The 24,293-nt window shown below is 36.2% G+C and overlaps 1 protein-coding gene across 17 annotated transcripts in view; it reads left to right on the top strand.

Moving 5' to 3' along the window:
* Window positions 1-24,293, top strand: part of GRB10 (growth factor receptor bound protein 10) — a 138,614-nt gene that overhangs the window by 85,257 nt on the left and 29,064 nt on the right. For 16 of the 17 annotated variants that reach the window (XM_087892349.1, XM_087892352.1, XM_034416411.3 and 13 more), the window contains 5 exons: window positions 11,430-11,545; window positions 12,588-12,662; window positions 15,080-15,217; window positions 17,368-17,478; window positions 17,930-18,028. In XM_087892349.1, coding sequence (XP_087748475.1) covers window positions 11,430-11,545; window positions 12,588-12,662; window positions 15,080-15,217; window positions 17,368-17,478; window positions 17,930-18,028 — 539 coding nt within the window. The remainder of the gene's footprint in view (window positions 1-11,429; window positions 11,546-12,587; window positions 12,663-15,079; window positions 15,218-17,367; window positions 17,479-17,929; window positions 18,029-24,293) is intronic. The other variant, XM_087892346.1, reaches the window with a different exon arrangement.

Below are 24,293 nucleotides of genomic sequence, written 5' to 3' on the forward strand. Positions count from 1 at the left end.
AACATCCAAACTGTTTGTTTTGAGTTGCCTTAAAACCATTTTGATAAGATTTGCACATGTGTAATAATTTAACATGTTCAAAGAACATAAAACATTTATCTGGGAAAATCCTATACCTATAATATAACTGAACATTACTAGGTTTCTGTTACAGATGGGAAATCTAAGGCTAAAATACAGTGACTTGCTTGGGTCCATTTAATAAATTCACTAGAGTCAAGTTTTAAACTGAGGATTTCCTTAATTGCTATTCTGCATTACCTGTCATACTTTTAAAAAAGGGTATATAATTTGTAAAAGTGTAAAAGAATGAAACTCAAATTGTCCTTATTCTGGCATAAGAACCCAACATTTCAAATTCCAGAGATCCCCAGGCAGTATGGCTATTGCTTTGAATTCTGGCAAACTTGAATTAATTTGGCTGGGGATTCATTCCCTTTCCTAAGGGAAGCTGTGTGACATATTAATTCACTTTCTTTTGCCTTCCACCACAACTAGTTTATTTTCTTTTTAGATGCCACTTTACCAACCTGAGTTGTCGTCCACTTCATATCATTGTAAATCTCACACTAGTTTTATTCAGCCTCTGAGAAGGAATGGGTTTAAAAAGTAGTTTCCAACCTCAAAGATACAGAAATTATTGCGCTCCTTTGAGTACTAACATCATATTTTTCATAATATGTCTGGAACTCTTCCATATGTTCTAGAATATTTTGTCCAGTTCTGATTGATGCAGTTAAAAAAAGTCCTTGTTGAACAACTACTTCTTCAGTGGCTGTTCAAAGTTACAGTGATGATGAATGATCGGCAACTAATGACCATTTTGCATAGTTGTAATTGTTGAATCTTCTCTGCAGTGGCATGGCTGCAATTTAGGAGTTTGAAAACCTGTTTTCAATTATAACGTTCACAGAATCCCACTGTCATTGGTTGTCATTTACAACCTTCACTGCTAGCTTCTGAAAAGCAAAGTGAATGGGAAAGTTGGCAGGTTACAAATGGTGATCACATGACCATAGGATGTTACAACTGTGCAGGATTCACATAACATGGCCATCATAAGTCTCTGTAGTCACATGATATTATATTTTATGACCATGCAACAGTTGCTGTTCCCAGTTATCATCATTAAGTGAGAACTACCTTATGACCCAACAACTTTATTTTTAGAGATAAATTGCAATGGTTTTTTTGTTTTGTTTTAGTGTTTAATGACAAGTGGATTAACATAGGCTAGTGTAATAGGGGTTTTGAGTCTAATTTTTCGATATTTTTTTAAATGTGTAAGCCACATAGTAAGCTGCAGTCATATAGTTGTGATAATCCAATGTTCTGTGCCAATTTTGAACATAGAACATAGAATAATAGAGTTGAAAGATACCTTGGAGATCTTCTAGTCCAACTCACTGCTCAAGCAGGAGACCCTATATCCATGATGGCAAACCTACGGCACACATGCCAGAGGTAGCACACAGAACCCTCTCTATGGGCACACGCGCCATCGTCAGCTGCTCTCCTGGTTTTGCCAGCTGGTCTTCTCAGGCATTGGAGCACCGAAAATGACCTGAAAAACTGCCAAAAAACAGGCTGTTTTTCTGGCCTTTTTTGAGCCATTTTCTGTTTTTAGGCCGTTTCTGGCCTAAAAATGGGCAAAAAAACTCCCTGAAAATGGCCCATAAAACAGCCTGAAAACATGCATGCGAACTCCAGCCAACTGGTCTTCAGGTTTTTAGCACTCCAGCACATGCACATGCATACATGTGTGTTCCGGTTTGGGCACTTGGCGCCGAAAAGGTTCGCCATCAATGCCCTATATCATTTCAGACAAATGGTTGTCTAATCTCCTTCTGAAAGCCTTAGGTGATGGAGCATCCACAACTTCTGAAGACAAGATATTCCATTGGTCGATTGCTTGGAAGATACATAGTTGGTACCAGAGATATATTAAGTTGTGCAAAATACACAAGTGGTGTATCTTCTGCTATCTGCCATAGAAACCTGAGTCGTATTACCAGCATCCAAATGTCAGTTTGTGTCAAATAGACATTGCTTAAGTGTAACTCTTTTTGCTCATAACTCAAAAATAATAAATGGGGGGAAAGGGGACACAGTGGCTCGGTGGCTAAGATGCTGAGTTTGTCGATCAAAAGGTCGGCAGTTCAGTGAATCCCTAGTGCCACGTAATGGGGTGAACTCCCGTTACTTGTCCCAGCTTCTGCCAACCTAGTAGTTTGAAAGCACATAAAAATGGAAGTAGAAAAATAGGGACTACTTTTGGTGGGATGGTAACAGCATTCTGTGCACCTTTGGCATTTAGTCATGCCAGCCACATGATCATGGAGACATCTTTGGACAGTGCTGGCTCTTTGGTTTTGAGAGTTGGGAACAACTAGCACATATGTGCGAGGGGAACCTTTACCTTTTAGAGCTTGTTGTAAAATGCTTGTTTATATCCTGTTGAAATCTGTCTTCTAATATCAGTGGAGCTAAACTTATAGGGAAGTCTCAGCTTCAGCCGGTAGAGTAACATAGCCTGCCATATTCTAGTGTCTACTCTCACACTTCCAACCCCCATGAATAGTAAAGCATTAGAAACACAGTCCTAGCTTTTTGTACTTGTGATGAAGTTTGGAAGTAACTCTTTAAATATTTTTTTTCTTGTTTCTAAAGGATTGTTGTTCCAAAGATTATAGTCCATGGAATAACAAAAAAGAAATATTTTTAATTTATGCGTGCACTGAAAAAGGTTTACTCAGGAACAGGGTGGATTTGATTTAAATCAAGCTGATTTAAATCACAATTTAAATCACGATTTAAATCACTAGTCAGTAAGGCTTGATTTTAATCATAGTTTTCTACATAAAGACTAATTTTTGCTGGTATAACTTTAATATGCAAGTAGATGAAGATTTTTAGAATAACAACTTTTCATATTAGTTTTTTTATCCCCAGTTTAATAGGTTAATCATTCATATTTGGACAACTTTTCTGTTGTACTTAGGAAGGAGAAAAATAATCATTACCTTAATAATAAAAATTTAAATAGATTTATTCAACTGAAACAATAACATTACAGCATATGTTATTTGCTTAAACAAACATCCATGTTTGTTAACTAATTTGGTGTATGTATATATATATATATATATATATATATATATATATATATATATATATATATATATATATATATATATATAAACTTAGACTGTCAGCCCAGCCTACACATGAAAAACTTAAATACTGTCCTCTGTAGCTTACTCGTCATCTTCATCTTCTTCTTTGTTTATAATCTGGAAAAGAAAAACAAGCTTTCCTGCTTTATCGGGTCCCAAACGATTTCTCAATTTAGAATGAATGAGTCCAAAGGAAGAGAATATTCTTTCAACGCCTGCAGAAGAAGCTACTGCTGTTAAAAGTGAAATCATTACTTGAACAGTCTCTAAATCCAAATGCTTAAGTGACTTCCACCAGTTCACTGGTGTGACTTTCTTTAAAATATCTTCAGCAAACATATATTTCTTGAATGGTTCCCCCTTAGTTTTGAAGTTTATTATAGTTGGCATTACAGATGGATGATTGCTAGATACCCATGTACCTAACTCCTCTTCCTCAGCACTTAAATTTTGACCCTGATACTGGATATTGACAATATTTGCCAAAAAATGAGCTGGAGGCAGTACTTGTCCCATTTGTTTTTTTAATGCTTGTAATTTAATTCTGTCCATGTGTAGTTCTGTTTTTAAGTGTTCACTCAGTTCCTTCCAAATTTCAACAGCATCAGCAATAAAACAGCTATTTTTTTGTATTTTGTTTAAAGCTTCAGAGATGGGTTTCAGGATGCTCAGCATATGTTCAACATTTCTCTTAAGCCCAATGTTGAGGATTTTGGCCGTGACAGTGCCATCTATTTTATCTCGATTTTCTTCACAAATTGTCATCAGAATAGGCCAGTTCTTGATATACTGCTCAAAACAGTCCACCACAGAGTTCCATCTAACATCTTGTGGGAGCGTTAGCTTGGTTCCACCCATCCTTTTCAGAGCAGCTGCAGCAAAATGATTGTTACGGAAGTATTTAGCAATTTTAACAACATTAGTCTTTATTTCTGGAACACTTAAGTCTTTGGCTAAGAGGTGCAGCAAATGAGCACTGCAACCATATGTTATTAGCTTTGTATTCCCTTCCTGCTCTTTTAAATTTCTTCTCATCTTGGATACATTTGCAGCATTGTCTGTGACCAAACTGCATACTAGACATTTGAATTTTTGTTCACATGTTATTATAGCTTTTACTGCCATTTCTTGTAAGTATTCTGCTGTGTGTGCATTTACTGACGTATCAATTGTTTCTGCAAGGAAGACTTTCCCTTCTTCTGTTGTTATACAAGCACATACAATAGGATCATTGTGGACATTACTCCACCCATCAATACTTAAGTTAACAATTCTACCCTCCAGAGCTGTTGCACATTGCTCCATTTCTCTGTCATACACTTTATCCAGCAGTTTCCCTGCAACATCTGCTCTGCTGGGTAGACTGTATCCTGGTCTCAGTGACTGAACCATATTAATGAAATGTGGGTTCTCAGTCAGACGGAAAGAAGAGTTCGTTGCATAAACAAACTGGGCAATTTTTTCATCAATTAACTCTTTTTCTAATCTGCTAGTTTTTATCACAAACTTATCTATGGTGGTTTCAGGAGGGAAGGGTTTTTTCTTTCTTTTAGGTGATAGTGATATGTGTCTGATGATGATGATGCTAATGAAGCATTATCCTGGAGGATAACTTTATTTTCCAGGATAACTCTGAAACTGTAGAACAGGAGGATGGTGATCTTGAAGGTAGATAGTTTCCAGAATCCATGAATTCCCTAAACAAAAAAGTCAATGCTGTTATTTTTATTGTTTATACAATTTCTGCTTATTGTACACAGCACTGCCCCAAAGGGAATATTTGCTTTTCTTCATAACTGTACCAAATGACATTAACATGCAGTAATAATAAGAAATATAATTTTGCTCAAACATGACAGTTCAAGGCAGTCTTTAGAAATATGATTCAATAAAAATGTTTACCAACCTGAAGATCCTGCCTGTTCAAATGTGTTTCTTTGGTTATCTTCATCACAGCGCTTCTCATGATGTTGCCTCATTCGGGCCACCAGGCCTTGCATTTCTTTGTTGCAGTGTTTGCAGTTTGCATGTATGCCTGCCTTATCAATAGGTAAAGGAACTTCATTAAAATATTGCCAAACTGGATCTCTTTTACGGCCTGCTGCCATTATAGGTTTTTTTCCTCCAAGGAAAGAATGTGATAAACCTCAGGTCATACACACAAAAAGATCCAAAGACTTGTCTGTCTGTGGCTGTGTAGTATTATGCTCAGAAAGTTTCACTTTCATTTTGTACTGCTTGTCTGCTTGCCCCTTCCTCCTCACAGTTTCACTTTCTTCTTGTGCAGATCTATTCCACTCCAAACAATCAGAAAAATATTGTTTCTATTCTATTCACTGAACTTCTTGAAATTTAGCACTGAAGGGGTTGTATTCATAGGTTTGTAGAACAATAGGATTAAGGTCTTTTTCTCAACTCTGTTCATGTTTATAACATTTTTGCTGTGAAGAAGAGGCATGTGATCTCTACTGAGTCAAATTCAGTTTTGAGAACTGCAAAAGTAAACCAAGCATCTGTGATAATATCTTGTAGGCAGAGAAACTGCCCAATAATCTTACAAAAACCTCTGGAAGAGCATGACATTGTGCATGGATTAATGGAATTTATTTACCAAAAAAATTAAACATATACAGCCTTATTCTACATAATTAAAAAACTAATCTTTATTTCATGATGGAATAACCTTTGGATGGTAATATATTTTCCTCAAAAAGCATTTTATTTAAAAAAATCTGTTTTAAATCAAAAAAATCTGATTTAAATAAAAAAAATCTGATTTTTTTTGATTTTTTAAAAGAAATCATTGATTTTTATCCACCCTGCTCAGGAAGACTTTGTTCAAAGAGGGAGGAAAGAGAAGGGAAAAAGCAAGGATCTTGGCTTGACTGAATGGGGATAGAGGGAGGGAAGGGAAGACTGGCATACATGACCCTTGTCTCAATATCTCCCAGTAAGATATGTCTAACTGCCTCCACTCTTCTTTTTTTTCTTATTGGGAATTGATTGTGGGAAAGGACCTGAAATAAAAAGGACCTGAAATTATTAACAAACAATATTATACCAATTTTGGTATAATGGAGAAAAATACCCTATCCATTCAGGTTCAGAGGATATGGTGATTTCTGCTAGTGGCAGCCATTTGTAAAAAATATGATATGTGTTTATTGTAAACTTTTTGACATGACTGTTTCTTAAACTATTTGCATTTAGTTTGCTCTTCTATACATGTTGTCTAGATGCCTCGTAAGGTGTAATATTAGTTTGAATAAATGAAGAAATGTTAAATAGGATTAATTAAACCTCATCTTTTTATTTACCATTATTCCTCAGACATCTCAATATTGCTTAATAATTATATATTGCTGATTGATTATATATATATATATATATATATATATATATATATATATATATATATATATATGACTGAAAATATACAGGTAGTCCTTGAGATATGAATGTAATGGATACTGCCAATTACATTTGTAATCCAAGGATTCATAGGAGTGAATTGCATAACTGACTGTGATTACTCCCTGGTTTTGTCCATGCATTTGCTAATTGAATGTGCGGCACAAGGTATCTGAGTGGGGAAGGCTATGGAGGGGGGCTATTGATAGATCAGGCCACCTGCTTAAGACCACCCAAGGCCTTCCCCTGACCCACTGAGATACCTCTTGCTCCCCACGATTGCTTCTCCCATCATCCTGCCACGCTGGGCAGGCCTGTGAAGACTGACTTTTCGAAGATCTAGTGAGCTGTTTCCTCTCCAGACTCTTTCCACTTTTGTAGAGAATGGATGCCTGAAGTCCTGTGAGATCAGGGCACTCAGAAGTTTCCAGTCTGTGCAAGAAAATTGTTTGCACGCTAATGAGAGGCTTGAAGCAACACGATTTCCCTGCCCATCAGTATGCAAATGCTTTTCTGTACTGAGATTGGAGGCTTTTGGAGGAGACTCACCAAGACTGCTCACTGTTCCAGAAGTGACAGGCAATCTCAGAGAGTCACAGAAGTGGAGCAGAGCACACTGGTCCTATTCTCACTCTGCTCTCACCACTGGCACAGAGGCTGGAAAGGAGACAGCTTGTTGGATATTCGAAAGGTAAGTGAGTCTCCACAGGTGGGAGAAAGGGCAAATGTTGCGGTCGTTCATAAGAGTGAATAACTGCCGTGGTGCTGCAACATTTGCAACTTTGGGACTGTGTCGTAAGTACTTGGGGAGGGGTTATATCACGACTTCAAATGGTCGCTAAGTGAACTGTTGTAACTGGGGCATTACCTGTAATTGTCCATACCCAGCCACACTGATAGGGCAAACTAATGTATACAGTAGTCCTTGATTTATGACCACAATTGAGCCCAAATTTTCTGTTGCTAAATGAGTAATTTTTAAGGGAGTTTTATCCCATTTCTTATGGCAGTTGTTAAGTTAGTAACATGGTTGTTAAGTGAATCTGGCTTCCCCATTGACTTTGCTGTCAGAAGGTTGCAAAAGGTGATCAGATGACCCTGGGACACTGTAACCATCATAAATATGAGCCATTTGTGAAGCATTTGAATTTTGATCATGTGACCATAGGTTGCTGCTGGTCGTAAGTGTGAAAAATGGTCCTAAGTCACTTTTTCATGCCATTATAACTTTGAGTGAACACTAAATGAATGGTTGAAGTCGAGGACTACCTGTATAAACAGAGAGCAATCCTCACTGTCTTCTAGTGCTGACAATGTTACCTAGTCAGGTAACAAAACATTTGCAAGCAAACAACCAAGCTTAAAAAGCTCCAAGGTCTCTACAATTCAATCTTGAGCTGTATATATCCTCTTCCTTTGAAGTGTAAAAATCACTTAATGAGGTTTTTTGATAAGTACCAAAATAGTTAATTATATCATAGACTTGTAAGTTCTGGAATATGAAGCCAGGTTGATGCAGTATTAAGACACCAGGCTGGAAACCAGGAAACTATGAGTTCTTGTCCCAATTTAGGCATGAAGCCAACTAGGTGACCTTGGGCCAGTCATGTTTTCTGAGCCCTATGAAGAAGGCAATGGCACACCATTTTTGAAATCTTGACAAGAAAACTGCAGGGACTAGTCTAAGCAATAATCAGAACACGAATGATACACACACACACAAATTTGGAATATGTTCTATGAATGTTCTATCATATGAGTGGTGGCGATGGCAGTAGCACTCCATCACAGCAGATTAAAACAGCAGCCCACCATGGGAGAAAGATGTGGAAAAGGAATGGAGTTAAAGTGTAAGCAAAGTTAAGTAAAATTAAAGAAGGAAATGAAGAAGGAAGGAAAAAGAAGTGGGGCTGGAGAAACATTGCACAGCGGCATAGTACAGTTCTTCAGAAGAGGGGAAGGAGAATAAGTAGAAGTAAACTTAAAGAAAATTTAAAGAAGTAAAGGAAAGAGAAGAAAAAGAAGGAGGACAGGAGAAGGAAAATGAAGATGGGTATAAAGATGGCAGTAAGTGCAATCAGTAGCATCAGAGTTGGACACAACCAGTGGCAGTAGTGGAAGCAGGTTCAGCCAGCAGTAGTGAAGGCAGCAACAGCCAGCAGTGGTAGCAGCTGACTGGTAGCAGCAGTGGCAGTGGAGACAATGAAGCCCTTAGAATAGAGAAGAAGGAAAAGAAAGAGGAGGAAAAGTAAAGTTAAAATAAAGTTTAAAAAGCAAAGGAAGAAGAAGGAATGGCATCAGGATGGCAGTGCAGCGCTATGGCTGAGAATGGCAGCAACCTCATCGGCTAAAATAAATCAGTGGAACAATTGAGAGAAGAAAGGGAGGAGGAGGTTGGCAATGCAGGAAGAAAAATAGAAGAACAATTTATTATTTTTTTTACACTGTTACATTAACTGCAATCTGCTTTTTTTTCTTTGCATTTTTTCTTTTTTTTCCTCTGGCTTACAGATTGTTTTATTTCAAGACTAGCCACAAGAGGGAGCAGAGGATTAATTTTTTAAAGTATTATTTCAGCATTAGTCTCAAGAGGGAGCAAAAGATCAATTTCCAAAAGATGGAAGGAATTAAAATATTGTTATAAATAAAACCCTGCATAAACCCAGTTTACAAATAAATAAATACATTTTAAATTACATTTCATTTTTTTTTAAAAAAAGTTCTTTAATTTTTAGAATTATTAAAATCTTTAAAAGGAAAGATTCCAAAGACTAAAAAATAGATCAATTTATTGTCTTAAAATGTCTTAAAATAAAATCCTTCATAAACCATTTAAAAAAATATTTAAAATTTTATTTTTTTAAAAAAATCAAAATCTTTTATATTTAAAAAATCTTTTAAAAAAAGAAGGCAACCAAAGAGCACTAAATTATACAAAATTAGACAATATTAGAAATACAACTAAAAACAAGATTCTGCTTTCGAACTGCTCAAAATAGTTGATAGCTTACTATTTGTATATATCCTTTTACTATAACTATGGGCTGTCACACTTTTTTTCTTTGATTTAAAAACATTTTCTAAATGTTTTTAAGTTTTTAAAAGAAATACGGACATAAAGGCCACTAAATTAGAATTAGAAATACTGCTAAAAACAAGAAAGTGCTCTGCAACTGCTCGAAGCAATTGAGAATTTACTATTTTTTTACAGATCCAGGAAAATACAGACCAATCAGTCTGACAATATCTGGGACAATTTGGAAAAGATAATTAAGCAGTAGATTTGCACCTAGAAATGAACAAATCGATTACTTAAAGCCAAAATGGGTTGGTTAAAAACAGATCACGCCAAGCAAACTTTATTGCCTTTGTTGACAAAGTGTTTAAAGCAGTGGATCAAGGAAATGCTGTAGGCATAATTTAGACTTCAGTAAGGTGTTTGAAAAAGTAGACCACAGCCTACTTCTTGGTAAGGAAGAATAATGTGGGAAAGATAGCATTACCATCAGATGGTTTCACAACTTGCTGACCAACTGTACTCAAGATGTAATCCTCAATGGAACTACATCTAAATAAAGCATGCAGTGGGGTACCTCCAGGCTCTGTCTTAGGCCAAGTACTCTTTGACATCTTCATAAATGATGGGAATGGAAGGAAGGGAATGGAAGGAAAACAGATCAGATTTCCTGGAACACCAAGCTGGGGGAATTGTTAATGATAGATAGATAGGCAGGCAGGCAGGCACAGGCAGGCTCTTCCTATCTATCTTCAGCAGAGGGATAGTGTGAAGATCATGTGAAGATCATGTGAAGTATTAGTACCACTTAATACTGCACTGGTGAGACCACACTTGGAATACTGTGTCCAGTTCTGATCACCATGATAGAAAAAAGTTGTTGAAACTCTAGAAAGAGTACAGAGAACAGCAACAAAGATGATAAGAGTCATTGTACAGGATAAACTGTACAATGAATGGTTGTAGGAAGGAGGTATGTCTGGTCTAATGAAGAGAAGAACTGGGTGACTTGATAGTATTCTAATATTTGAGAAGCTGTCAAACAGAAAAGAGGGTCAATCTATTTTCCAAAGCACCTGAAGGTAGGATAAGAAGTAACAGCTGGAAGTTCATTAACAAGTGATCCAACCTAGTACTAAGAAGAAATTTCCTGACAATGAGAACAATTAATCAGTGGAATGGTTTAGAATTATAATTCTTTATTGGCGAAGTGTGATTGGACACACAAGGAATTTGTCTTTGGTGCATATGCTCTCAGTGTACATAAAAAGAAAAGATACATTCATCAAGAATCATAAGATACAACATTTAATGATAGTCATAGGATACAAATAAGGAATCAAATCATACTAGGAAACAATCAATATAAATTGTAAGAACACAATCAACAAAATTACAGTCATACAGTCATAAGTGGGAGGAGATGGGTGATAGGAACAATGAGATGATTAACAATAATGCAGACTTAGTGAATAGTTTGACAGTGTTGAGGGAGTTATTTGTTTAGCAGGGTATGGTGTTTGGGAAAAAACTATTCTTGTGTCTAGTTGTTCTGGTGTGCAGTGCTCTATAGCATCGTTTTGAGGGTCGTTTACCTCTAGAAGTTGTGGGTGCTTCATTGCGGGAGTTTTTTCAGAAGAGATTGGACAACCATTTGTCCAGAATAGGAAAGGGTCTCTGCCTGAGTAGGGGGTTAGATTAGAAGATCTCCAAGGTCCTTTCCAACCCTGTTATCCTATATTCTATTTATATATGGAATATACATTATATATGAAACAATTCTGTAGGAGATAATGAAAAATATCTGTTTTATCTTCTGCCTATAGAGAGATGCCTGGAAGATCATGAACTGCTTGCTCAAGTTGAGTCTACCATGGGAAATGGAAGTAAATTTTTATTCAGGAAGAACTATGCAAAATATGAATTCTTTAAGAATCCTGTGGTAAGATTCTATAATTATCCTTTATGTAATCATAATTGTTGAGCTGAAAAGATTTGCTTTCCTTTTGTAAATTATGTAGTATCAACTATTATAAATATCATGGCACTAGTATGAAATAATTTTACTCTGCATGATTGGAACAATTCTCAGTAAAAAACAATATAACAATTGTTTTTTACTTTATGGAAATTATTTCCTATTTTTTGCAGTAACCTTTTGCTTTCAGCTGATACTTATTTATATGCCAGTCTTGCCAACAAGTATCTATTTGGAGAAGAAATCATTACTATTTTGTGGAGCTATATACTCTTAGATTGTACATCTTGAGGTTCCTATTTGAATTTAGTTAACAATGGCTAGGAATACTTAAAGAACCTTAGCAATTAGAACATACAGCATGAGAAGCTATGCAAGAAACTTAGATATTTACACCAGAGATCTAAGAATGGACAGTATAGTTTTTTTTAAAAAAGTATATGGTTGTTTACAGTGATTGATGTGTGTTAAAAGGTGCAGTAAAATTTCCCTTAATAAAATGAAAAGAAATAAAATCTCATCCTTAAAAAACACCCAGTATTTTATTACTGTATTTCAAAAGTGGAAAGCAAATTGGCTACATCTATATCTTAATCATCCCATTTGCATATGGTTATAGTATCTGTTGTAGGTCCTCTTGTGGTATTAAATGTGTATATCATGACTCAACCTATGCTATTGCTCTGATGTTGAGTTTCAAAACCATCTGTGTGGGAGATGGGTTACATAGGTACCCAAGATACAGCTTGTTCAACTAGACAGCTTTTTTTTTTTTTTAGAAAGATCTGTGCAAATAGACCATGCTACTATGATTGAAAAGATACGTCCATATTATCTGCTTTGAGGGCTTATTAGAACACAATGGCAAAATATATATCAAACAATAAAAACAACTCAGCAAAAGTGTATTCAGATTTTTAATACATAGAATTATGTGTTAAATTAGTTAGATGTATGTTAACAGCAATTTATTACCAACATATATTTCTGTTTCTCTCCACTCCAGAATTTTTTTCCAGAACAGATGATTGCTTGGTGTCAACAATCAAATGGTTGTATTCCACAATCACAACTTTTACAGGTAAGCCTTTAAGGGAATGCAGTTGCCTTCCAAGTTGAGCAAAGGAGATAATAAATACATTAATAAGTACATGACAGAATAGATTGGACAAAAGAAAGAATATGTTAAGAATAGAAAAGCACTGAACTAGCATAGTGTTGAGTTTAAATTATTATAGTTCAACCTTTGAAATACCTTTTTGAATTTTGATTTAAAATACTTTGTGGCTTTTCACACATACAATGTGTGGCCAAATATTATTTTCCTTACACAAGATACAAGGAAAAACAGACTTTAATTTGATTCTTGTAAACACTTCCAAAAGCCAATAAAAATAGTAATTGTTAACTATGGCTAAGTGGAATTGACAGATTGCTTGACAGTCAGAATGAAAAATAAACTGAAAAAGAAGGTGAATTAGTGATCCTTCCCCCTCCCCCTCCCCCAACAAAAGTATCTTATATGCAGTGTGGTCATATTACTGCATTCTGATCAGTTTTTGCTATTTTTTTTTTCTTTCAAATAATTCTATGTCAAATGCTACAATTCAGATATATTTATTTATTTTCTGAGTTCAGGAGGAAACCCCCACCCCCTCCCAGTTTTTGGTGTTCTGGTGAGAGAAGGATTTGCCACCAGTAGTATTTCCAGTTTACCCGGGGTATGGCTGACTACTGAAGGTTTCGTTTTAACTGTAGTCTTCGAGGGGTAGTCTTCAAGACTACTAGTCTTGTAGTCTTCCTTCCATGTAGCCAGTTCAGATCACATGACACTATATACTGTAGCTGTTAACTAGTTAACATTTGTACCAGCTATAAATTCTTTAAGAGCAGCCTTGCCTAAAACAAATTGCATTAATCTAGCTGTAAAGTAATATGTACAGGAGTAACAGTTGGCTAGAAACGGAGGCAATTTGGTATACCAGTGAATCAGGGTGAAACCTTTCCTGGCGACAAACCTTTTTCTTCAGAAACAGTGCCATCTCTTTCAAAGTAAAGTTGTTAAAGCAGGACATATCCATTGGAAAAAAGAGTAAAAGGAAAATTTTGTTGAAAAATGCCTTTAATTGTGAGATGTTACTCTTTCCTCTAACCCAAAGGCTGAATTGGGGCCTAAGACAGAATTAGAACTCACAGTTTCCCAATTAAGCTTCATGCCTTAAACATCATATCAAACTGGCTCTCTCTAGCGTGTGTCTGTGTGTGTGTGTGTGAGAGAGAGGGGTGAGTTTCACTTACCTTTGCTACTGGTTCGCTCGTGTGCTTGCACTTTATTCGCTCGCACGCGCACCACATCTACACATGCGTGGACCATATTTGATGATGTCCGTGCAGGTGGGCGGAGCCTCCCGCTGCCACTACCAGTACGCCCAAACCAGGGCGAACCAGTAGCAACCCACCACTGGTGTGTGTGTATGTGTGTAGGTTTTTTGCCCAGGTCTGTCGGTAGTGATTTGCCATTGCCTCCTTATGTTGAGAAAAGTAACTGACCCAAGGTCACCCAGCTGGCTTTATGCCCAAAGTGGGATTATTTTTTTATTTTATTTTTATTTATTTGATTTATATACCGCCCTACTCCCAAAGGACTCAGGGCGGTGAACAGCCAAACAGTAAAAATATATAGATACAAAATTTAAAAACAAAGTAAAATCGAATTAAACAATTTGGCCCAGACAAATTAAAACACCCCAATCATTTAAAAACTGATTAAAATTTGCATAATTAAAAAGAGGGAAAAGATTAGGCCAGGCCAGGATTAGAACGCATGATCTTTCAGTTTCTAATCAGATGTCTTATCACTACATCAAACTGTTTCTCAGTAACCCTGTGCAAATGTTAATATGAGTGTTCAAAGTCTCATATACAAAGTTAAGCTTTTTCAAGTTGGGCTAGAACTCTCAAAATTTCAGGGCAGTTTGATTTGTATACTAGATGTTTTCGAGATTAAATGTTAGTAATACTTGTAGATATCAGGCTGGGGGAGCTAATGATGTATCCCTTGTCAACATGTTTGCTGCTTTGTTTTTAAAACAAAATGAGGAGGGAGTGTGATCAACATAGATTATATACAGTAGATTTGTTCATTGTAGAATAACAACTTGCTATTGTCTTCGTTTTAGGGGGTTATGTCATTGGCCATCTCTGGAATGGTACTATACCCCTATACTTACAACCAAAGTAGCTTCTGATTATAATATGGTGATTTTATTATCAGTAGATTTTAGAATTATTTATTATATGATAATATTTTCCTAGGGAAATAAATTGGAAAATCTCTTCTCTGTTGAAGTGTCTGGCTGTCATGTTAAGGTGGCACAATTTAAAAAAAAAATTCAGCATGAATATTTGTACTCGTACAATAACCAGTTAGTAATAGCTCTTGCATGTACCTATTTCTTTGTAATTGTAGAATTCAACATTTCCATTTATCTTCAACAGAAATTTTTAAATTCAAATAGTTGTCCAGAAATTCAGGGGTTTTTACATGTGAAAGAATTGGGAAGAAAATCATGGAAGAAGCTGTATGGTTGTCTGAGGAAATCTGGACTTTATTGCTCTACAAAAGGGTCTTCAAAGGTACTTTTTAGTTAGACTAGTTTAATAAAGATAACCAATAGACTTTGAAGGCACTGATATCATTTCAGTAATACGTTGGAGTGTAAATTTCAATTATTCTGTGCTCTGGATTTCATTGTAAACTTAGTTTTGGTGCAGAATTTAATGCCAGTAAAGGAGTTCTTAAGGTTTTAGATTAGATCCTTCTAACAAGTTGTGATCTTTATAATTACAGTGTTGCGTGTATCATCATTGAATTATAATTTCACATGAAAAACCCTGTGGGTGATCATCTGTATTTTCTTCCTCTTTGCACAAGAAAGTAGCAGTGTCTCTTTTCTGAGCATTCTCAGTTGCAAATTTTAAAAATAATATTCACAAAATGAATGTCCAGATGACCAATTCCAAATATTTAAAAGCTTCATGTATTCTATGATTCCAATCAGATAGTATATATGTTGTTTTAGATGCTAAGCAATATGCAGCATATTTGTCTTTCCTGTTGTGTAGTCAAAAACATTCCACTGCTCAGTAGGAGGTGAGAATTGAACGGATCTCCCAAGACTCCCCAGTGTAACTGAAACAAACACCACCATGTTGTGATATAGTGGCACAAGAGATATTTATTATTAGTTTGGATAAGTAAAATCTAAATTTGTCTGACTATCTTAATATAATGATAAAATAGAAGAAACATTGACAGCATTATTGTTTAATCCTTGGCCATTAGAGTGAGACAAGTTAAACACCCCAAATATATCATTAAAGATATATTGACATAAAACTGCTGAATTAAAAATAGATGATGCTGACCATTCTTAATGGCTTTCTCCATAATTTATCCCTGGGAATGAGTTCAAAGTTCTACATTGAAATCTCCAAGGATACATTTACTGTATCTTGTGTAAGATTATTCACTTATTCTTCCTGGTACTCCATTAAGATTATTTCCTATTTAATCCAAATTTGTTGGTTTCTGGAATAAGTATCTTGCCAGGCAATGGCTAGCTTACTTATAAATAGAGACCAAAAGCTGGAGCCAGTTTTAATCCTATATATGATATGATTCTGCCTTTGTGGATCAATAAAGCTGCTCAAATGAATAGTGATCTTCAATACATCTTTTAAACAATTCAGTCAATAAATGGTCCCTTCTCTAAGTTTTTTTTTTTTTGGCTTCCCTACTGTGTAAACCAATTTGCTATGTTAGAAAGATTAAAAGGCAGTTAAAGTAGATTAAAGTTCAACATTACATAAGTTGTTTCCTGGAGTTGTGGGTGCTTCATCATTGGAAGTCTTCAAGAAAAGATTGAACAGGCATTTGTCAGGATGGAGTAAGAATTAGAGAACTAAAAGTCCTCTATGATCCTTTTCAATCATATGATTCAATGGTAGGTTCCACTTATCTATGCTATTGGTTCGCAACGGGAGCTTGTGTGTGTGTGTGTGTGTGTGCTTGCTTCGCTCACGTGCGGCGCTTCTGTGCATGCGCAGAGTGTCCATGATGATGTTCGGGTAGGTGAGCGGAGCCTCCCACCACCATTACTACCGGTTCGCAAGATCCGGACCGAACCAGTAGCAACCCACCACTGATATAATTCTATGATTCAAAATAGGCTTAGAAGTTATTTAAAGAAATAGGTTTATCAGAGCAAAACAGCATGGAAATATAAAGTATCTGCAGAAATATGACAGAGCAAACCCATAAGAAGATCTGAAATATAATTAAACTGATCTTGCCATTTTCTTTTCATAAAAGATAAGCATTTTGTAATGAAGCTTACCTTTCTCCCATTTGCTATCACTTTGAAGTCACCCCTGAAACCTCAAACCTGTAGAGGAGCAGGACTTCACTGAATGATCTAAAAAGTTAATCAGAAAAAAGTGTCCCCAAATATAAATTGAGAATTGTGAGGGATTAGTCAATTTTTAAAAGCATTTGATAAGAATGTTAACATTTGATAGAGAAGAAATGCTATGTCTTTAAGCACATACTAGGATTTTGAATATATGGAAGATAGTATTACTGGCCAAGTTTATTGCTGTTAGATGTAACAACTAAGAAATTTTTAGTGTGATTTTATTACCCTTTGGTGGTTCTTCTTTTTATTTTCAGATAATATAAAATAATGATTTAATACTTTTTTTAATTACTTCAACTATTTCCCCAGGAACCAAGACACCTGCAATTGCTAGCTGATCTTGAAGACAGCAATATCTTTTCATTAATAGCATGCAAAAAAATGTACAGTGCACCAACTGACTACGGCTTTTGTATAAAGGTAATGGCTTTAAATCTTACAAGATTTGTGGTTCATGATATTAAATTTTATAGATTTTTATATGACTTTTAAAATAATTGTGATTTCAATTTTATGCTAAATTTTATCCTAGATAGAGAAAAATAATTCAAAATTGACTCTTGCCAAATGGTGTGGCAGGCAGTTATTAGCTACCAAATTGATATAATATTAATGGAGGGTATGGAGGTCCCCATTTCAGACTTTTCCCAAAACAGTAAATTCATTAAATGCCTTTACACTATCTGTTGTACTTTCAGACTTTGCCTGGATTTTTTCAAAAAGGAGACAATTCAGACATTTCTCAGTTTATACGAGCACTCTGAAATGTTCTACAATGTAACAAATGCTTAGGATTTGAATATTACACCTAAACTGTAAATTAATTTCGTAGATGAAAGACAGAATTAATATTTTGTTGTTTATTCTGTAGCCCAACAGAGTAAGGAATGAAGCTAAAGAATTAAGATTTCTGTGTGCTGAGGATGAACAAAGCAGAACATGTTGGATGACTGCCTTTAGACTACTCAAGGTATTGGATAACTATGGGGCTAGTTCATATTTATGGTAGCCTGGGTGTGAATTGAGATCCTGCATTCATCTTTCATATGGACTCAAGCACAGTTAAGATTTTTCTAAGAAACCATTTTATTTAGATTTAATAAATTATTATCTTTGCAATAGAGGGCAGGCAGATAGGAAAAATCCAGGGCTGGATCAAGTGAAGTTCACTTATTCTAAAATAAGGATGATAGAAGTGAAACTGGTAAAAGTAATTGTTACAAAGCAACCCGAACAAAAATGAACATTTCAGGATGTGTGCAGCAGTCTGTCCAAAGCTATATGTCATTGAAGAGCCATTCTCGCTGTAGATCAAGCAGGGGGAGTTGGCACAGTCAGTTTAGGGAATGCCAGATGCTTCAGTATAGAATGGCTTCAAAAGGTTAGTTGGGGTTCTAAAGATCTAGAGATAGTTCAGAGCAGCTGCTCTACTATAAATATCCCCATTTTGGTCAAAATATTTTTGAAAGTAGTGGCCAGCAAGTTTTGTGCATTAAAGTATATGAATTCTCCAGAACTGTTCCAGTCAAATTTCAGGCTGAAGTTTTTTTTTTTTTATTTTGATTTATATGCCGCCCTTCTCCGGAGTCTCAGGGCGGCTTACAATGCGTTAAGCAATAGCCTTCATACTTTTGTATATTTATAAAAAGTCAGCTTATTGCCCCCACAAACTGGGTCCTCAATTTACCTACCTTAGAAAGGATGGAAGGCTGAGTCAACCTTGAGCCTGGTGAGATTCGAACTTACAGTAATTGCAGACAGCTGGTATTAATCACAATGCTATCAGTCTGCTGAGCCACCAGGCCAATTGTCCTTGTCACCAGGACAAAAATTGTCCTTGTCACTTGACAAATGATCTCTGCAGGGGAAAAAGAAATATTTAAATAATACATCAGAAGGCCTAACGTGAAAAGAAAAATACTTCCTCAAAATGTCTGTGGAGATTCTCAGTCATCTAGGTCATAGTTGTCTCAAAATGTGCTTTTTCAAAAAAAAGCAATTGGACTGTATTTTCCATGACAAAGAAGAAGAAAATGTTTTTCTTCTCATCCGAGAAGCTTCATCAATTGTGATGATGGAATCCATCCCCACCTTCACAACCGATGAAGCTTCTTGGATGAAAAGCAACATGTTTGAGACCTGCCTCAAAAGTGAAATGTGAGGTGCCATCTACCTTGTCTCATTCACTGTGATCCTTGGCACCCTAATTTTTCCCTCCCTATCATAAGTCTGCCCTTGGTGATTAAAAATAGCTAACTTTGTTTTTGATTATGCTGTGATGATACTAGATAGAATAAAAAAGAATTATTTTTCAAAGCCTCAAACAATTTGGTTAAAAATAGACAGTAAAAATAAAAGTAAGCCCTTTGTCCCTTTGACTATAGATTCTTTATATAATTCTTTAAAAACAATGGTCCTTATATATCAATAACTTAGAAGGTTCTTTTTGCCAGATATCAAAAGCTAGTCAAATAATATTTAGGCTAGTCAAATCATGTTTAGAATCAGGCACCTGGAGGATAAAAGAAAGATATATTTCTGAATACTTTTATGTAATACTTCAAAAGATAGAGATTCTCACCTAGGAAACAGTGTAGGAAATACACTGCTCAAAAAAATAAAGGGAACACTTAAACAACACAATGTAACTCCAAGTCAATCACGCTTCTGTGAAATCAAACTGTCCACTTAGGTAGCAACACTGATTGACAATCAATTTCACATGCTGTTGTGCAAATGGAATAGACAACAGGTTGAAAGCATAGGCAGTTAGCAAAACATCTCCAATAAAGAGGTGGTTCTACAGGTGGTGACCACAGACCACTTCTCAGTTCCTATGCTTTCTGGCTGATGGTTTGGTCACTTTTGAATACTGGCAGTGCTGTCACTCTAGTGGTAGCATGAGACGGAGTCTACAACCCACACAAGTGGTTCAGGTAGTGCAGCTCACCCAGGATGGCACATCAATGCGAGCTGTGGCAAGAAGATTTGCTGTGTCTATCACTGTGTCTATTGTAGTATCCAGAGCATGGAGGCGCTACCAGGAGACAGGCCAATACATTAGGAGACATGGAGGAGGCCGTAGGAGGGCAACAACCCAGCATCAGGACTGCTACCTCCGCCTTTGTGTAAGGAGGGACAGGAGGAGCACTGCCAGAGCCCTGCAAAATGACCTCCAGCAGGCCACAAATGTGCATGTGGCTGCTCAAACAGTCAGAAACAGACTCCATGAGAGTGGTATGAGGACCCGATGTCCACAGGTGGGGGTTGTGCTTACAGCCCAACACCATGCAGGACGTTTGGCATTTGCCAGAGAACACCAAGATTGGCAACTTTGCCACTGGCGCCCTATGGTCTTCACAGATGAAAGCAGGTTCACACTGAGCACATGTGACAGATGTGACAGGGTCTGGAGCGCTGTGGAGAACGTTCTGCAGCCTGCAACATCCTCCAACATGACCAACCGGCAGTGGGTCAGTAATGGTGTGGGGTGGCATTTCTTTGGAGGGGCCACACAGTCCTCCATGTGCTTGCCAGAGGTAGCCTGACTGCCATTAGATACCGAGATGAGATCCTCAGACCCCTTGTGAGACCATATGCTGATGCGGTTGGCCCTGGATTCCTCCTAATGCACGACAATGCTAGATCTCATGTGGCTGGAGTGTGTCAGCAGTTCCTGCAAGATGAAGGCATTGATGCTATGGACTGGCCCACCCGTTCCTCAGACCTGAATCCAATTGACACATCTGGGACATCATGTCTCGCTCCATCCACCAATGCCATGTTGCACCACAGACTGTCCAGGACTTGGGGGATGCTTTAGTCCAGGTGTGGGAGGAGATGCCTCAGGAGACCATTGCCACCTCATCAGGACCATGCCCAGGCGTTGTAGGGAGGTCATACAGGCACATGGAGGCCACACACACTACTGAGCCTCATTTTGATTTGTTTTACGGACATTACATCAAAGTTGGATCAGCCTGTAGTGTTCTTTTCCACTTTAATTTTGAGTATAACTCCAAATCCAGACCTCCACGGGTTGATAAATTTGATTTCCATTGATAATTGTTGTGTGATTTTTTTAAAAAAAATAGTCTTTATTTACATTTTCCATTAAAAACAAAGAAATAACAATACACCATATAAATAACATACAACACAAAAAACATTACAAATAACACACAAGTGGTAGGTACAGATAGTACCTTCATATCTAAGTATTCAATATGATATTACATTCCAGGGGAGATAGAACAACTCATATCTCTTTATATATCAATTAGGTCTGACCGACCTCACTTAATATAGTTTCCTCCTTAACAATCCTTCCTCATTTAATTTGGGTTATGATATTCTCTTCTCTAGCCAAATGTATAGTTTCTCCCAGGATAAACATATTTGTGTTTGGTCCTTATCTTTTAGTTTTTTGGTTAATTTGTCAGCTTCTGCACAATCCAGAATCTTTTTTATGATTGCTTCCTCTGATGGGATATTCTGGTTTTTCCAAAATTGAGCGTATATTAATCTTGCCGCTGTAATAATGTGAAGAGCTAAATACCTTGAATCCTTCTTAATCTTATCCGGTTTGGAGCCGAGCAAGCATGTCTCTGGTGACCATTCAATTTTTTGTTCTAAAATCTCATTCAGCCATTTTTTAATTTTCCCCCAAAATTTTTTTGCTTCCTGGCATGTCCACCATTGATGATAGTAAGTGCCTTTTTTTGCCCACATTTCCAACAAATAGCCGATTGTCCAGCAAACATTTTAGCCAGTCTATCAGGGGAGAGATGCCACCTATATATCATCTTATAAATGTTTTCTTTGTAGGTCGTGGAGACTACTGATTTCATATTTTCCCACCATATCCCTTGCCATTTGTCTAAGTGAATTGGGTACCCAAAATTTTTCCCCCAGGCAATCATTGTGTCTTTGATTATCTCATCACCTATCTCTAATTCCATTAGTAATTTATAACTTTTTGAAATCATGCCTTTTTCTTGGCCCATCAAGATTTTATCTAATTTTTGTAAATCCACGTGTATGCCTTTTCCATCTCTATCTTTTATAAATTTGGATTGGATCTGCAAATAGGTCCACCAATCTATTTGTATTCCTAATGAGTTCAATTCCTGTTTAGATTTTAGTTTTCCCTGTACATTCAATAAATCTTTGTATGTTAATTTCTTTGTTGGCTTATAAAGTTTAGGATATGTCAATGCTTCCACAGGTGATATCCAGCACGGTGTTTTAATATAATATTTTTTACTGATCTTTTCCCAGTGTCGAATTAGAATGTTCCTTATGTAATGTCTAGTAAACCATTTACTTTGTGGAGAGCCATTTCACCAGAGTGCCATATGCCAGCCCTGTTGTAGGTCGTAACCTTCTAGTTTAAGAAGACAGTTATTACCCAGGGTAATCCATTCTTTTACCCACGTTAATAACGCTGCTGAATAATAGTTCTCCCAGCATGGTAGTCCTAGGCCTCTTTCTCTTATCTCCTGCATCATCTTTTTCTTAATCCTTGGTTTTTTCCCCTGCCAGATAAATTTAATTATTATTTTGTTTAGTTCTTTGAAAATTTTTTTGGATAAATTCGCTGGGGCAGTTTGAAATAGAAAATTAAATTTTGGTAAAATGTAAGACTTAACTGTTGTTACTCGTCCTAGAAGTGAGAGTTGTATTTTACTCCATTTATCTAAGTCTTTCTTTATCTGAGATAGTAATTTATTGTAGTTCTCCTCTTGTATACTCGAACATCTACCAGATAACCAAATTCCCAAGTATTTAATTTTATTAACTATTTTCAACCCGGTCACTTCCTGTAATTCTTTTTTATCTTCCTCTAAAATATTCTTTGTTAATAAGTTTGTTTTCTTTTTATTAATCAATAATCCTGCTACTGCCCCGAATTCCTCAATCATCTCTAATAGGTGTGTGCAGGATTTTATCAGCTCTTCCAGAATGAAAACCATATCATCAGCAAAGGCCTGAGTCTTATATACTTGTTGCCCTATTCTAAGTCCTTTTATTTTTCCCTCATTCCTTATTTTTCGTAATAAAGTTTCTAATGTTAAAATAAAAAGTAAGGGGGAGAGGGGGCAACCTTGTCTTGTGCCTTTATTAATAGAAAATTCTTCTGTTAAGACCCCATTTATCAGTAATCTGGCCATTTGTTTAGAATAAATAGCTTTAATTGCATTTATAAATCTCTGTCCAAAACCCATATATTCTAGCTGCACTAATATAAACTGTCAATTGACCCTGTCAAAAGCCTTCTGGGCATCTATAAACACTAGTGCAGCTTGTTTGCCTGGATGCTGTTCATAGTATTCCAAAACGTTTAACATAATTCTCAAGTTATCTCGTATTTGACGTGATGGTAAAAACCCATTCTGGTCGGCGTGTATTAATTCATTCAGGAAGCCTTTTAATCTATTTGCCAAAATTGTTGTGAAAATTTTATAATCGAAATTCAGAAGAGATATTGGTCTGTAATTTTTTATGTCTGTCGATGGGGGGGGTCTTCTTTTGGAATTAAGCTAATATTGGCCTCTCTCCATGAATGGGGAATTTCTGCTTTTTTCCAAAACATCATTGAATAGATCTTTCGTATGTTCTCCCATTACCTCAAACATTGTTTTATATAACTCCGCCGGGAGTCCATCTGTGCCAGGTGTTTTTAAATTCCCTTGTTTCTTCACTGCTCTCTCAATCTCGTTAAGGTAATTTCCTCTTCTAATATTTCTTTCATTAAATTAGGTATTTTGGGTAAATCCGAATTCTCTATATAATTTTTTATTGCACCTGCAAAAGTCTCTTCTTCTTTATATAATTCTTTATAAAAGTCCACTGTAATTTTTTCCTTTCCTCCTTTATCTCTTATTAAATTTCCCTCCTTATCTTCTAACTGATCAATTCATCTATTTTGTTTCTCTTTTTTAAGTCTATATGTTAGCCATCTTCCTAATTTATTAGCTGATTCGAAGTGTTTTTGCTTTGCTACTTTTATCTTATCTTTCAATTTATCCAGCTGTAGAATATTGTTTTATCAATATTGTCTGTTCTTTCGCTTCCATGGATAGTGGGTTATCTTGTAGCTGTTTCTCAGCTTTCGTTAGTTTATTTAATATTTCACTCCTTTCTTGCTCTTCTTTTTTATGTTTGATGGCCATATGTTTTATAATAAGACCTCTTATGAAAGCCTTAGCAGTATCCCAAATTATTTGTAATGG

Source organism: Pantherophis guttatus, chromosome 4, assembly GCF_059756535.1.
Source record: "Pantherophis guttatus breed Tessera chromosome 4, ASM5975653v1, whole genome shotgun sequence".
Lineage (NCBI taxonomy): Eukaryota > Metazoa > Chordata > Lepidosauria > Squamata > Colubridae > Pantherophis > Pantherophis guttatus.